This window comes from Somniosus microcephalus, unplaced genomic scaffold (assembly GCF_052327205.1).
Source record: "Somniosus microcephalus isolate GS21.2 unplaced genomic scaffold, FLI_Smic_1.0 unresolved_chr3, whole genome shotgun sequence".
Taxonomy (NCBI): domain Eukaryota; kingdom Metazoa; phylum Chordata; class Chondrichthyes; order Squaliformes; family Somniosidae; genus Somniosus; species Somniosus microcephalus.
Window position 1 is genome coordinate 33,341,467 of NW_028225181.1, and position 17,863 is coordinate 33,359,329.

Sequence of the window (17,863 nt, forward strand, 5' to 3'; positions counted from 1 at the left end):
GTGTTAATAGAAACAAGAGATATGTAATGACATTTAAAATTTGCATGAAACTACTTCAGAAAACACGCTCTTTGTTTATTGAGAAAGACACAGAAAACAGTTTGATTAAACTGATAACAGACAATTCGATTTTGTTTGAATGTTTGAAATAGGAGTGTAACAATTGTGAGTACAATGAAGTTTGTTTCTCGCTTTTAATTGTGAAGTACCTAAAATAATCCAATCCTTTTCGTGATAAGAGCAGCAAATAATATTGTGGAGAATGTTTGAGAGAAAAACATTAGAAGTCAAATTCATAAATTATAAATCTTTACGTCAGCATATGAGTAAATATTTCCAAGGCACTTTGAATGGTTCTCGTCTCCAGGAAGAAAGACAAATGCTTATTTCGGTGAAATCACCGTTTTTCCTGCTTTTTGTTTATAATTCAGTGACGCAAATTGTGTATGCGTGTTTCTGCACTTGTGAATAAGTGCTGCATTTCTGTGCTGTTATATGGCGGGTGCTGGTTAAAGAAGACCACGTTTATTAATGGAAGTATTTGAAGTTGAAAATACGGATACCCATTTGTTCAGTTCTTTTTAATACTGCGAATTACAGAATTAGCACATTTTATATTTGTTGCTTCTCTGGTTGCATTGTGATTAATATTCTAATAACTTACGTGGACTCAATTTGTGAATGGAATATAATGCAGGGAAACATGATGTTATCCACTTTGGTTGGAAAAATAGAAAAGAAGTATTTTTGAAATGCTGAGAGATTGGGAAATGGTGTTCAGAGGGACCTTGGAGTCCTTGTACAAGAATCACTGATCATTCACCTACAGGTATAGCAAGCAATTAGGAAAGATAATGGCCGTTATTACAAGAAGATTTGAGTATAATGTAAAGACGACTTATTGCAATTAAATAGGGCCCTGGTGAGACCGCACCGGGGGTACTGTGTACAGTTTTGGGCAGTTTACCTAAGGAAGGATATACTTGTCAAAGAGGGAGTGCAACGAAGGTTCACGAGCCTGGTTCCTGGGATGGAGGGATTGTCCTATGATGAGAGATTGAGTAGACTAGGTCTATATTCTTTAGAAATTAGAAGAATGAGAGGTGATCTCTTTGAAACTTACAAAATTCTTACAGGGCTTGACAGGATAGATGAAGGGAGGATGTTTCCCATCGCTGGGGAGTCTAGAACCAGAGGTCAACATTTCAGACTAAGGGGTTGGCCATTTAGGATTGAGATCAGATGAAGTTGCTTCACTCGGAGTGTGGTGAATCGTTGATATTCTCCAGCCAAAATGGCTGTGGGGGCTCAGTCGTTGAGTATTTTCAAGACAGAGATCGATAGATTTTTGAATATTGAGGGATTAAAGGGATATGGGAATTGTGCAGGAAAGTGGAATTGAGGTAGAAGTTCAACCATGATCATATTGAAAGGAGGAGCAGGCTAAATGGCCAAATGGCCCACTCCTGCTCCTATTTCTTATTTAGTTATTTTCTGAAAGCTCCCTCAATACTGTCCCATCAAACACATCCAGGCAGGCGCACACAGGCAAAATACTACGGTCGCTCGAAATCTGCAGTAATAACAGAAAATGCTGGAAACACTCAGCAGCTCAGGCAGCATCTGTGGAGATAGAAACAGAGTTAACATTTCAGCTCGTTGACCTTTCATTGGAACAGGCAGGTACACATGGGTTAAATACAGAGTAAAGCTCCACTCACCTAAGTTTAACACCCTGATATACCCCACACCATTCACTTTAACACTGTGATACATATCCCTCAATTTTATCCTCTCTGAAATATCCCAAACGAATCACTGTAACAGACCGATACAACAAACTCACCTCAGTTTTACTCTCTGATGTACCCGACACCCTTTACTTTAACACTATGATATACCCCACAACACTGACTCAAACAATCTGGTATACCTCATTTATCTCTGATGATATACCCAGCACTCGTCACTGAAACTCTCAGATACACCCAACTCTCTTAAATAAACAAACCTCTCACTGTAACACTCTGATAAACCCCACACCCCTCATTGTAACACTCTGAGATGTCGATAACCTCTAACAGTAACACTCTGAAGATACACCCCACACCCCTCACTGTAACACCCTGATATACACCACGCCCCTCACTGTAACAATCTCGGACATACACCACACCCCTCACTGTAATCCTCTTATGTAGCCCACACAACTCACTGTCTTACTCTGACATACCCACACACCCCACTGTAACACTCTGATATACCCCGCACCCCTGAATGTAACACTAATATACGCTATACCACTCACTGTAGCTCGCTGATGTAAACCCACTCCCCTGACTATAACACTCTGATATACCCAACACTTTAATCCTCTCTTACATATCCCAAAACTCTCACTGTAACAGACTGATATACTCCACTCACCTTACTTTATAACTCTGATATACCACACAACCATCAATGTAGCACTCTGATATAACACATACCCCTTACTCTGACACTCTGTAATACCTCACAACACACTGAAATACAGTAACCTGCACCCCTCATGCAAAACTCCGATAAACCCACTCTCTTAAATACCAAAAACCTCTCTCTGTAACACACTGATATACCCCACACCCCTCATTATAACACTTAGAGTTATCGGAAACCCCCCAAATTAAAAGCCTAATGATACACCCCACACCCCTCCCTGTAACACTCTGATGTAGCCCACAGCCCTCACTGTAACACTCTGATGTAGCCCACACCACGCACTATATCACACTGATACACCCCAGACATATCAGTATAAAAATCTATTACACCACAGCCATTATTGTAACACTCACGGATATACACCACACCCGTCACTGTAACACTCTGATATACCCCACACCCCTGAATGTATCAGTGATATACTCCACACCACTCACTGTAACACACTGATATACCCCGCACCCCTCACTGTCACACTGTGATACACCCCACACCACTCACTGTAACACAGCTCTCTCCACACTGTAACACTGTGCTATACCCCACACCATTCACTGTAACACACTGATATACCCCGCACCCATCCAAAGATGTGCAGGTTAGGTTGATTGGCCATGATAAAAATTGGCCCTTAGTGTTAGGGGGGATTAAATACGTGGGGTTACGGGGTTACGGGGATAGGGCTTAGGTGGGATGGCTGTCAGTGTAGGGGCCAGGTACTAGGGTTTGGATGATCAGCCATGATCTCATTGAATGGCGGGTCAGGCTCGAAGGGCCGAATGGCCTACTCCTGCTCCTATCTTCTATGTTTCTATGTTTCTATGTAACACTCTGACATACCCATTAATTTAATCCTCTCTTATATACCCATAACCGTCACTGTAATACAGCGATATGCCCCACGTCCTCACTGTAAACACTCTCGGATATACTCCACACCCCTTATTGTAACACTCTGATATATGCCCCACCCGTCACTGTAACAATCTGATATTCTCCTCACCCCACACTGTAACACTGTGATATACCCCACACCCCTCACTGTAACACTCTGATATACACATCACTTTATTCCTCGCTTACATAGCCAAAGCTCGCACTGTAACAGACCGATATACCACACACCCCTCAATGTAACACTCTGAGTTAACACCACTCCCCTCATTGTATTACTCTGATATACACCATATCCCTCACTGTAAAACTCTGATGTAAACCCACTCCACTGACTATAACACTCTGATATACCCCACAGTCCTCACTGTCACACACTGATTTATACCACACCTCTCACTGTAACACACCGATATACACCACACCACTAACTATAACACACCGATATAACACACACCCCTCTCTGTCCTACTCTGGTATACTCCATACTCCTCAGTGTAACACTCTAATATACCCCTCACTGTAACACTCTAATATACCCCACACCCATCACTGTAACACTCTAATGGACCCCACATCCCTCACTTTAACACTCTGATATAAACCACACCTCTCACAGTTGTACTCTGATATACCCCACACTCCTGACTGTAACCTTCTCTTACATACCCCACGCGCCTCACTGTTACACTCGCTGTTTCACTCCATACCCCTCACTGTAGCTCCCTGACATACCAAACACTCCAGACTGTAACACTTATATACCCAAAACACCTCGCTGTAACACACTGATATACTCCATACCCCGCACTGTAACACATTGATATACCCCACAACCCTCATGGTCATACTCTGATATACCCCAAACACTTCACTGTAACACTCTGATATATCCCACAACCTTCACTGCTAAACTGTGATTTACCCCAAACCCCTCACTGTAGCACTGTGGTATACCCAACAGCATTCATTTTAACACTCTGATATACCCCGCATTTAATCCTCCCTTCACTATCCCAAACCTTTCACTGTAACAAACCGATATACACCATTCACCTCACTTTAACACTATGATATTCCCTACACCCCTCAATGTAAAACTTTGAAATATACCATACCCCTCAGTCTAACACGCTGATATACCTCACTGCACTCTGATATACACAGCACCCATCATTGCAACAGTAAGATACACCCCAAGCCCTTAATTACCACAAACCTCTCACTGTAACACACTGATATATCCCACTCCCCTCATTGTATCACTCTGATATAAACCACACTCCTCACTGTAACACTCTGATATACCCCACACAACTCACTGTAACACGCTGATATAAACCACACCCCTCACAGTTATACTCTGAAATGCCCCACTCTCCTGACTGTAACACTCTCTTACAAAGACACAACCTCTCACTGTAACACACCATTATAACCCACGCCCCTCACTGTAACAGTCTGATACATTCCATGCTGCTCGCTGTGACACTCTGATATACCAAACAGCCCTGACTGCAACACTGATATACCACACACATGTCACTGTAACACTCTGATATATTCCATATCCCTCACTGAAATGCTCTGATACACCTACACTGCTCACGGTAACATTTTGATAAATGAGACAGCCCTCATTGTAACATTCTGATATAATCCACACCTATCGTTATAATAATTTGATAAACCCAACACCCCTCACAGTTTCAGTCTGATATAAAGAACAGCCCTCAAAATAACTCTCTTATATACCCCACATCCCTCACTGTAACACTATAATTTACCCCACACTCCTGAATGTAACATTCTCTTATATATGCAAAACCACTCACTGTAACACACCTTTATACATCACGCCCCTCACTGCAACACTCTCTTATATAATCCATACCCCTCGCTGTAGCACTCTGATATACCAAACACCCCTGCCTGTGACACTGAAATACACCACATACCTCGCTGTAACACTCTGATATACCCACAGCCCTCAATGAAGCACTCTGATAAACCCCACACCCCTTATTATAACACCCTGGTGTACCCTAGAGGGGGAGCGTGAACAGCCAGTTGCCGTGGTGCATATAGGTACCAACGATATAGATAAAAAACGGGATTAAATCCTAACAGCTGAATATAGTGAGTTAGGAGGTAAATTAAAAAATAGGACCTCAAAGGCAGTAATCTCAGGGTTGCTACCAGTGCCACGTGCTAGTCAGAGTAGAAATAGAAGGATATTTCAGATGTATACATGGCTAGAGTAATGGTACAAGGGGTTGGGATTCCAATTCCTGGGACATCGGAACAGGTTCTGGGGGAGGTGGGACCAGTACAAGCCGGATGGTTTGCACCTGGGCAGGACCAGGACCGATGTCCTATAGGGAGTGTTTGCTAGTGGTGTTTGGGAGGGTTTAAACTAAAGTGGCAGGGGAAAGGGAAGCAATGATAGAAGTAAAAGACATGAAAGAGAAAAGCAGAGTGGAATTCAGAGAAATCAAGGGTGTAAATCAAACATGGCCACAGTAAACAATAATTCTAAAAGATCTAAGAGTGTTAGAAATACACTGCTAACGGCTTTGTGTCTTAATGCGAGGAGCATTTGTAATACGGTGGATGAATTAGCTGTGCAAATAGATGTAAACGGATATGATATAATTGGGATTACGGAGACATGGTTCCAGGGTGACCAAAGCTGGGAATTCAACATCGAGGATATTCAATATTCAGGAAGGACAGGCAAAAAGGAAAAGGCGGTGGTGTAGCATTGCTGTTAAAGAGGAGATTAACACAATAGTAAGGATGGATATTAGCTCATAAGATGTGGAATCTTTATGGGGAGAGCTGAGAAATACCAAGGGGCAGAAAATGTTAGTGGGAGTTGTATACAGACCCCCAAACAGTGATGCTGATGTTGGGGATGCCATTAAAATGGATATTAGAGATGCGTGCAATAAGGGCACAGCAGTTATCATGGGTGACTTTAATCTACATAGAGATTGGTCTAACCAAATTAGTAACAATACTGTGGACGAGGAATTCCTAGAGTATATACGGGATGGTTTCCTGGACCTATATGTCGAGGAAGCAACTAGAGATGAGGCCATCTTTGTCTGGGTATTATGTAATTCGAAAGGATTAATTAGCAATCTAATGCGAGACCCCTTGGGGAGGAGCGATCATTATATGATAGAATTCTTCATTAAGATGGAGAGTGAAATAGTTGATTCAGAAACTTGGGTAATGAATTTAAATAAAGGAAATTACGATGATATGAGGCACGAGATGGCTAGCAAGGATTGGAGCAGATTACTTTAAAGGTTGACGGTGAAAATGCAATGGCAAACATTTAAAGATCGCACGGATGAACTACAGAATTTGTTCATCCCTGTTTGGCATAAAAATAAAACAAAAAGGGTGAGTCCACATTGGCTAACATGGGAAATTAGGGACAGCATAAGATCCAAGGAGAGGACATATATATTGGCCAGAAGAAGCAGCTAATCTGAGGATTGGGAGCAGTTTAGGATCCGGAAAAGGACGACAAAGGGATTAATTAAGAGGGGGAACATAAAGTATGAGAGTAAGCTTGCAGGAACCATAAACACTGACTGAAAAGCTTCTATAGATATGTGAAGAGAAAAACATTAGTAAAGTCAAGCATAGGTCCCTTGGTGCCAGAATCAGGGGAATTTATAATGGAGTACTAATACATGGCATACCAAGTAAATACATACTTTGGCTAAGTCTTCACAAAGGAGGACACACATAAACTCCCAGAGATGTCGGGGAGCATAGAATCTAAAGAGCGGGAGGAACTGAATGAAATCAGTGTTTGTAGGAACATGGTGTAAGGGAAATTGCTGGAATTGAAGGCGGATACATCCCCAGGGCCTGATCATTTACATCCTAGGGTACTTAAGGAAGTGGCCCTGGAAATGGCAGATGCAATGCTGGTCATCTTCCAAAATTCTATAGCTTCTGGAACAGTTCCCATGGATTGGAGGGTTGTTCATGTAACCCCACTATTTTATAAAAGGTGGTAGAGAAAAAACGGGGAATAATAGGACTGACAAAAGTAGTGGGGAAAATGCTAGAGTCCATTGTAAAAGATGTTATAGCAGAGCACTTGGAAAACAGTGACAGGATGCGACAAAATCAACATGGATTTACAAAAGGTAAATCATGCTTGACTAATCTACTGGAATTTTTTGAGGATGTAACTGGTAGAATAGATAAGGGAGAACCAGTGGATGTGGTGTATTTGGACTTTCAGCAGGCTTTCGATAAGGTCCCGCATAAGAGACTAATGTGCAAAGCTAAAGCACAAGGGATTGGGGGTAAGATACTGACTTGGATAGAAAACTGGTTGGCAGACAGGAGGCTAATAGTTGGAATAAACGCATCTTTATCCGAGTGGATGGCAGTGACTAGTGGGGTACCGCAGAGATCGGTGCTAGGACCCCTGTTATTCACAATATATATTAATTATCTAGACGAGGGAACTAGATGTAATGTCTCCAAGTTTGCAGATGACACAAAGCTGGGTCGGCGTGTGTACTGTGAGGAGGTTGCGGAGAACATCCAGTACGATTTGGACAGGTTGGGCAATTGGGCAGATGCATTGCAGATGCAGTATAATGTGGACAAATGCGAGCTTATTAACTTTGGTGGCAAAAACAGGAAGGCAGATTATTATCTGAATGGCAATAGATTGGGAAAAGGGGAAGTGCAATGAGACCTGGCTGTCCTTATGCACCAGTCGCTGAAGGTAAGCATGCAGGTGCATGGGTCGATTATTCATATATTCGCTCGAATTTAGAAGAATGAGAGGGAATCTCATTGAAACTTATAAAATTCTAACAGGACTAGACAGACTAGCTGCAGGAAGGATGTTCCCGGTGGCGGGGGAGTCCAGAACCAGGGGTGAGAGTCTAAAGATAAGTGGTATGCGATTTAGGACTGAGCTGAGGAGGAATTTCTTCACCCAGAGAGTGGTGAAGCTGTCGAATTCTGTGCCACAAAAGACACTTGAAGCCAATTCATTAAATATATTCAAGAAGGAGTTGGATATATTTCTTAAGGCTAAGGGTGCAAAGGGATATGGGGTGAAAGCTGGAACAGGGTACTGAATATGAAAGAACAGCCATGATCACATTGAATGGCAGAGCAGGCTCGAGGGGCCGGTTGGCCTACTCCTGCTCCTATCTTCTATGTTTCTATGTTTAACCCACATCCCTCACAGTTATACTCTGATATACCCCACACTCCTGACTTTAACCCTATCTTACATACCCAAAGCCTCTCACTGTAAAACACCGTTATACCCACGCTCCTCACTGCAACACTCTCTGAAACACTCCATTCCCCTCGCTGTAGCACTCTGATATACCAAACACCCCTGACTGTGGCTCTGACATACCCCACACACCTCGCTGCAACACTATGAAATAATCCACACCCGTCGGTGTAACACTCTGATATACCCACACCCTTCAATGAAGCACACTGACAAACCCTCACACTCTTCACTATAACACTCTGATATATCCCACACCCATCAATGGAACACATTCAAAGACCGCATGGATGAGCTACAGAATTTGTTCATTCCAGTTTGGCATTAAAAAAAACCAAAAATGGTGACACAACCGTGGCTAACAAGGGAAATTAGGGATAGCATAAGATCCAAGGAGAGCACATATAAATTGGCCAGACAAAGCAGTAATCCTGAGGATTGTGTGCAGTTTAGGATTCAACAAAGGAGGACCAATCGAATAATTAAGAGGTAGAAATAGAATATGAGACTAAGATTTCAGGGAACATAAAAACTGACTGTAAAAGCTTTTATAGATATGTGAAAAGAAAAAGATTGGTGAAGTCAAGCGTCGGTCACTTGCAGTCAGAATCAGTGGAATTTATAATGGGGAACAAAGAAATGGCTGACCAAATAATACATATGTTGCTTCTGTCTTCACAATGGAGGACACATATAACCTCCCAGAGATGCAGGGGAACATAGGGTCTGATGAAAGGGTGGAACTGAATGAAATCAGTATTTGTAGGGAAATGGTGTTAGGGAAATTAATGGGATTGAAGGTTGTTAAATCCCCAGTGCCTGATATTATACATCCTAGAGTACTTAAGGAAGTGGCCCTAGAAATTGTAGATGCATTGCTCATCATCTTCCAACATTTGTTGGAATCTTGAACAGTAACCATGGATTGGAGGGTAACTAATGTTACGCTACTATTCAAAAAAGGTGGTAGAGAGAAATCAGGGAATTACAGACTGGTAAGCCTGACATCGGTAGTCGGGAAAATGCTAGAGTCCATTACTATAAAAGATATAATAGCAGAGCTCTTGAAAAACATTGACAGGAACGGACAAAGTCAACATGGATTCACAAAAGGGAAATCGTGCTTGACTAATCTACTGGAAATTTTTGAGGATGTAACTGGTAAAATAGATAAGTGAGAACGAGTGGATGTGGAGTATCTGGACTTTGAGAAGATCTTCGATAAGATCCTGCATAAGAGATTAGCGTGCAAAGTTAAGGCACATGGGATTGGGGGCAAGGTATTGACTTGGATAGAGAACTGGTTGGCAGACAGAAAGCAAAGAGTTGGCATAAACGGGTCTTTTTCCGAGTGGCAGTCAGTGATCAGTGGGGTACCGCAGGAATCGGTGCTTGGGCCGCAGCTATTCAAAATACATATTAATGATCTCGACAAGGGAAATAGATGTAAAATCTCCAAATTTGCAGATGACACAAAGCTGGGTGAGCGTGTGTGCTGTGAGGAGGATGTCGAGAAACTCCAGGATGATTTGGACATGTTGGGTGATTGGGCAGAAGCATGGCAGATGCAATATAATGTGGATAAATGTGAGGTTATCCACTTGGTGGCAAAACAGGAAGGCAGATTATTATCTAAATGGCAATAGATTGGGAGAATGGGAAGTGCAACGAGATCTGGGTGTCCTTGTGCACCAGTCGCTGAAGGTAAGCATGCAGGTGCAGCAGGCGGTTTAGAAGGCAAATGGTATGTTGGCCTTCATAGCGAGAGGTTTTGAGTACAGGAACAACGATGTCTTGCTGCAGTTGTACAGGGCCTTGTTGAGACCACATCTTGAGTATTGTGTGCAGTTTTGGTCGCCTTATCTGAGGAAGGATGTTTTTTCCATGGAAGGGGTTCAGCGAAGATTCACCAGGCTGATGCCTGGGATGGCAGGAATGACGTATCAGGAGGGATTGAGTCAATTGGGCTTGTACTCGCTGAAGTTTAGAAGAATGAGAGGGGATCTCATTGAAACATATATAATTCTGACAGGACTGGACAAACTAGATGCAGGAAGGATGTTCCCGATGGTCGGGGAGTCCAGAGCCAGGGGACACAGTCTAAGGATAAAGGGTAGACCATTTAGGACAGAACTGAGAAGGAATTTCTTCACCCAGAGAGTGGTGAACCTCTGGAACTCTCTACCACAGAAGGCGGTGGCGGCCAGTTCATTAAATATATTCCAAAAGGAGTTGGATATATTTCTAAAGGCTAAAGCGATCAAGGGGTCTGGGGAGAAAGCATGGTCCGGGTACTGAATTTGGATGATCAGCCATGATTGCATTGAATGGCGGAGCAGGCTCGAGGGAACGAATGGCCTACTCCTTCTCCTATCTTCTATGTTTCCATGTTTCTATGTCACACTGTGATATACATCACACCATTCACTTTAACACTCTGATATACCCCTCACTTTAATCCTTTCTTATATATTCCAAACCGTTCACTGTAACAGGCCTATATACCCCACTCACATCACTGTAACACTGTAATATTTCCCACACCACTCAATGTAACACTGTGATATACCCCACACAGCTCACTGTTACACTCTGGTATACCCCACACCCGTCACTGTAGCAGTCTGATATATCGCACACCCCTCGCTGTAACACTGTGATATACACAACACCATCACTCGAACACACTGATATACCACACACCACTCACTGTAAGACTCTGATATGCCTCACAAACCTCAGTGTAACATTGGTATCGCACACACCCCTCGCTGTAATACTGTGATTTATCCCACACCCTCACTTTAGCATTCTCATATACCCCACACCCCTCACTGTAAGAGTCTGATATATTCCACACCCATCGCTGTAACACTCTGATATACACCACACGATTCATTGTAACTCTCTGATATACCCAACACACCTCACTGCATCACGCTGATAAACCCCACACCCCTCACTGTAAAACTCTGATATACCCCAACCACTTAACTGTAACACTCTGATATACCCCACACCCCTCCCTGCAACACACTGATATACCGCAACCACCTCACTGTAAAACTCTGATACTCCCTTCACTGTGATCCTCTCTTTCATACTGATATACGCCACACCACTCACTGTTGTCACTGCCATTTTAATCCCAAGCCATTCAATTTTGGTAATATGAGATAGTTTCTCAAGCACCTTTTGTAACGATATAGGAGTTGGGAAAGTGTGCGTTGTATCAATCATACAATCATAGCATTGGTGATTCAAGTTGTGTTGACAATTTGTTTAGCGTACTTGACGCCCCACACTGATCACAGGCCCCAACTGGGTTCATTCAATGAATTACAAAATCATTGATTTTAATCTTATTTTATTATTTCTATCTATTTTTCCTCAGGATATGAGTGACGCTGTCAAGGCCGGTATTACTTGACCATCACTAGTTGCTCGTTAGAAAATGTTGGGCCTTCATCTTGGGTCGCTGCAGTCCGTGTGCTGAAGGTGCTCCCTCAATACTGTTACTGTAGGAATTTCAGGCTTTTGACCCAGCGACGTTGAAGGAATGGCAATATATTTGAAGGGTACAGTAGCATATTGGTTATGTTGCTGGTCTAGTAATCCAGGTGAATGGACAAATGATCCAGTGTTCAAATTGCACCAGCTGGGAAATTTAAATTAAATTAATTAAACAAATCTGGAATAAAAAGCTTCTGTCAGTAATGGTGACCATGAAAGTACCGGATTGTCGTATAAAACCTGCCTGGTTCACTAATGGCCTTTAGGGAAGGAAGTCTTCTGTCCTTACCTGGTCTGGTTGAAGTGTGTCTCCAGAGGCACTGCAACGTGATTGACTCTTAACTGGCCTCTGAAATGGCCCATCAAACACTCGCTTGTCTCAGGTGGTGCACCACCAACTTCTCAAGGGCAATTAGTGATAGGCAAGAAATGCTGGCCTGCTCAGGGACGCACACAACCCAAGGTTGAATTATAAAAGTTATTATTAAGTGTCATTATGATTTAAAAAGCGTCATAATGTTTTATTAATGGTCATAATGATTTAAAAAGGGTTAGAATAATCTGTAACGTGATTTATTGGCCTTAAGGCATTATTAAGGGGTATAATGATTAATAAAGGCCTGGTGCCGGGCCTCTCCTCGCAAGGCTGAGATGCTCGGGCGGCTGTAGGTCGGGGCGGGTCGGGCTGCTCCACCTCGCCGCCCAATCTCAGGGTAACCGGGGCTGCAGCTGCCGCCCTCCAGGCTCTCGGCTCCCGCCTCCAGGGTAAACCCAAAAGTGACAGCTGGCATCTTTGTGCAGGGTCACCAGACCCGCCATCTTTGTGCACCAACTCTACGACCCCTCCTGCCATCTCCACCTGGACCATGACCCCACTACCGAACATCAAGCCATCGTTTCCAAGACTGTCACTGACCTCATCTCCTCTGGAGATCTTCCCATCACGGCCACCAACCTCAATATTCCCCAATCCCGCACAGCCCGCTTCTACCTCCTTCCCAAGATCCACAAACAGGTCTGCCGCGGTAGACCCATTGTTTCAGCCTGTTCTTGCCCCACGGAAATTACCTCTTCCTATCTCAACACTATTTTTTCTCCCCTTGTCCAGTCTCTTCCCACCTACATCTGCGACTCTTCTGACACCCTCCACACTTTAACAGTTTCCAGTTTCCAGCGCCAACCGCCTCCTGTTCACTATGGACGTGCAATCCCTCTACACCTCCATCCCCCAACAGGATGGTCTGATGATGCTCCGCTTCTTCCTTGAACAGAGGCCGAACCAGTTCCCATCCACCACCACCCTCCTCCGCCTGGCTGAACTAGTTCTCACATTGAACTTCTCCTTTGACTCCACTCATTTCCTCCAAATCAAAGGTATTGCTGTGTGTACCCGCATGGGTCCTAGCTATGCCTGCCTTGTCGTGGGATATGTCGAGCACTATTTGTTCCAGTCCTACACGGGTCCCCTCCCATCTCTCTTTTCTGGTACATTGATGACTGTATCGGTGCCGTCTCCTGCTTATGCCCTGAACTGGAAAATTTCATTCATTTTGCTTCCAATTTCAACCCTTCCCTCACCTTCACATGCTCCATCTCCGACACTTCCCTTCCATTGCTCGAATTCTCTGTCTCCATCTCTGGGGAGAGGTTATTGACCAATACTCATTGCAAACCCACTGACTCACACAGCTACCTGGAGTACACTTCCTCCCACCCGGCCTCCTGTAAGGACTCTATTCCATTCTCATATATATATACATTTGATATTTTTTCATCCACACATTTGCTTGGCCTTTTTTCTTCCCTCTCACAAGGCAGCTGTCCTTCATTCTGCCAGGGCAATTCACACCTCATCTAGAGCCATCCTTTTTTCCTTAACCTGTCCTGTTACCACCTGCTCTTGCTTTGAATATCTCTTAATGTCTCTCAATATCTCTTTATCTCTCCTGCTTTCTATCCTATCACTGACCTTCCCTTTTTTCTTTAATCCCCCTCCCCTTTTCCCAGCCCGTAAACCTGCTTTAAAATCTATTCATTTTCCTGCTTTTTTCCAGTTCTGACCAAAGGTCATCGACCTGTAAATATAATTCTGTATCTCTCTCCACGGATGCTGCCTGGCCTGCTGAGTTTTTCCAGCATTTTCTGTTGTTATTTCGGATTTCCAGCGTCTGCAGTATTTTGTTACTGTCTTTGTGTGGGGCGGTAGCGAGGAGGGGTGTGGGCCCGAGACACCATCGTTGTGCAGGGCGTTGATGCCGCCATCTTTGTGTGGGACCCAAAGATGCCATATGTGTGTGGGGCACGGGAGACACCATTTTTGTGTGGAGCGCCTGTGCCGCCATCTTTCTGGTGGTCCCCAGAGCTGCCACCTTTGTGCAGGTCTCGGGTGCTGCCAACTTTTTGTGTGACACGGGTGCTGTCAAATTGATGTGGGGCCCCAAAGCCGCCATCCTCCCATGGGGCGCTGGTGCCGCCAGCTTTGAGTGGGGCACAGAGCTGCCATCATTGTGCGGTGCACCGGTACTGCCATTATATTGTGGGTTGCGGGTGGCGCCATCTTTGGGCGTGGCATGGGTGTCATCAAATTGATGCATGGCCCCAGAGCAACCATGTTTGTACCGGTCCCCAGGGCCGCCATCTTTGTGCGCATCGCGGGTGCCGCCATCTTTATGTGTGGCGCGGGTGCCATCATCTTCATGCGCGGTCCCAGAGATGCCATATTTCTACGTGTGGGGCGCCGATGTTGCCATCTTTGTGCGGGGCCTCGGAGCTTCCAGCATTCATCGGGGCACCAGAGCAGCCAAGTTTGTGCTGGGCCTCAGAGCTGCCATTTTTGTGCAGGGCTTGCTTGCCGCCATCTTAATGTGGGGCCGCAGAGCCGCTCTCTTTGTGCTGGATTCCAGAGCTGACATCTTTCTGCGGGGCCAATTGCCCGCCATTTTGGTGCAGTTTCCAAGAGCCTTCATCTTGGTGCTGGGCCCCCAGAGCCACCAATTTTGTATGGGGCGTGCTTGCCACCATTTTTGTGTGGGGCCCCAGAGACGCCATCTTTAACGGGGCCAATGAGCTGCTATGTTTGTGTCGATTCCGAGAGCTGCCATCTTTGTGCGGGGCCCAGGAGCCGCCATCTTGTGCAGAGCTCCATTACCAAAAACTTTGTGCTGTGCCCCAGAGCCGCCATTTTGTGCAGTGTCCCAGAGTCACCATCTTTGTGCGGTGCCCCTTACCGCCATCTTTTTGCGGGGTGCCACGATATCAGCCCAGTGTACTCTCAAATGTCAGGCTGCAAATTCTCCGGTACTTCTCATCCTTTAATTAATTTTACAATCAGAGTAAAGGGATATTTCACTACATTCTTCAACTGCTCTCTGAAATTAGTCTGGGTCACGGCGTAAATCCCAGTGTTTGTGCAGCAACTCAGCAGCTGCAGCCCGAATCCCAGTTCCTGTACATACTCAGGTAGAAATGCCGACTCATACCCCAAATACCACGTCCGCCACCATATTGAATACACCATAAACACTGCCCATAATAGGATGAAATTGCCGGAGATAACAAGCAGTAAAATGATGGATTTCCTGCGGCTCTCCATTTCTGGGTCTCTGGGACTCTCTCCACTGCTGGGACCCCGGAGTCTCCTGCGGGCTCTGCTGGACACTAAAATGTGTCTGACGGTGACAGCATTCAGCAGCAGAATCACCACAAATGGGACCCCCGGGGTGAGAATATAATGAAGGAGCTCGATTGCTCCCCAGACCCGTGAAAACTGAATATCCTCTGTGACATCACAAAACCAGGGGGTGTTCCAAAGCAAGTACTGATCTGTGAACATAAAATACCAGAAAATGTTTTTTAAACCGCTAAGCACAGATACTGTTCCCAGAACAACAGCTGCCATTTTCTCAGTGCAATATTTAGTTTTCAGCTTCTGGCAACAAATGGCCACAAATCGATCAAAGGTGAAAGTGACGGTGAACCAGACAGAACAGTCTGTGGCTGCGAACAGCAGGATGGCGTGAATGTTACACACGGGTATGGACTCCACGAAATAAAACTGTACACCATAAACAATCGGAATGTGCCTCAAAATCAGGTCGAGGATAACGACCAGTAGATCCGCCGTTGCCATGGCCACCAGGTAGCGAGTGACACATTTGGAGAGGCCACACTTTCCCCGAGACAGGATCACAATTGTCACTAAGTTCACTGTGAGGAAGGGAAATAAACAGAGAAAATATACATCAGGCTGGGAGCAAAAGCAGCATTTTGTTGGAAATCGGGCTGAAATCTGCAACACATTTGCGATATTTACTGTTATAATCTAATCCTATTATCTGTGGACCTTTATACCGGCTTTACTGTAAGAATAATCGGGAATACATCGTGGAATCAATAAATGAAATGGGACTAAATAAAATATGAAAGTAACAGGTGTTTGATCAAGGAGAGATTAAATGATAGATCTACATTTCGCCCAGCAGACAAATGCAGCGCAGTAGGTACCAGAGACTCAAAGTACCAAACCCTCTCAGGAATCTGTCATGTCCCAGGATCAGTCAGCATTTAGAGCGGCGCAATTCGCTCTGTATCCCTGTGTTAGGGGAGCGGGAAATCCCGCTTGGACTCCTGCTCCTGGTTAGAATATCCATCATATTTAGAACTGAAAACGAATGCAACAGCAAAATCCAGAAACTGCAACCGTGGCATACAATACAAACATAGAATCATAGAAGGTAGGAGAAGGAGTAGGCCATTCGGTCCCTCGAGCATACTCCTCCATTCAGTGAGAACATGGCTGATCATTCAAACTCAGCACACTGTCCCTGCCTTCTCCCCATATCCCATGATCCATTTAGCCTAAACAAATAATTACATTCAGTTTTATGTAAAATGTACAGATGGAATATGACAATGCTAAGATAATAAATGCAAGTTTACTGCAGTTATAAAGATAACTGGGCTATAGGAATTATTTTGAAGACTGAGTTTTCTACATTTTTGTTGCAATACATAAATTGTAGCTCATTGAAAGGAAGATTTGCCAAGTAACACTGCAAATAATGGACAGTGAATTAAAGTAAAGAGTGATGTTTGACCAGATAATGTCCCACTAAATGCATTTATGAGCATCGAAATCAGACGAATTATCCCACAGGCAAAGTGCCGCAGAATGCTGTTGTAAAGTATCTGAACACAAATGGAAGAAATGTATCCCTATACTTTTTCACCTGTTGTTTCCAAAATGTGCAGAGAATATTAGACGAGAAGATATCTAAGGATTTGCTTACCTCACTAACTCAGTTACATTCAGGTGGGATTGTTTATCCTGATCCTGAAGTACAGCATGAGGCAATAGAGAATCAATCTGGGTATCACTGAGAAATCCACTGAACTGTGACAGACGGGCATGGGATCCAATTGTAAATTGAAAACAATGATTGGAAATAAATGAATTGAAATCTGGCTAAATGAACATTTTGTGAGAATGTAAATGATCCTTGTAATCCTATTTTAACCTCAGAAGCAGTGCTATTAAAGCAGAAATGGAGAGGGTGGGAAAGGAGATACTGACTGGAACTGAATGATTAGCGGATATTTCAGGCACTTAAAGATGTGGATGTGATCTGGCAGGATTTGTTACTGTGACTCTGTAAGTAACCATACCGAGCAATCGGA

At 44.1% G+C, this 17,863-nt stretch overlaps 1 protein-coding gene across 1 annotated transcript; it reads right to left on the bottom strand.

The window, feature by feature from the left end:
* Nucleotides 1–15,491: 15,491 nt before the first annotated feature.
* Nucleotides 15,492–16,331, bottom strand: LOC147091354 (putative G protein-coupled receptor 139). The gene has a single exon (XM_085976513.1). It carries the CDS (start codon nt 16,314–16,316, stop codon nt 15,492–15,494), a length of 825 nt encoding a protein of 274 aa, XP_085832639.1. The 5' UTR covers nt 16,317–16,331.
* Between the last annotated feature and the right edge of the window lie 1,532 nt (nt 16,332–17,863).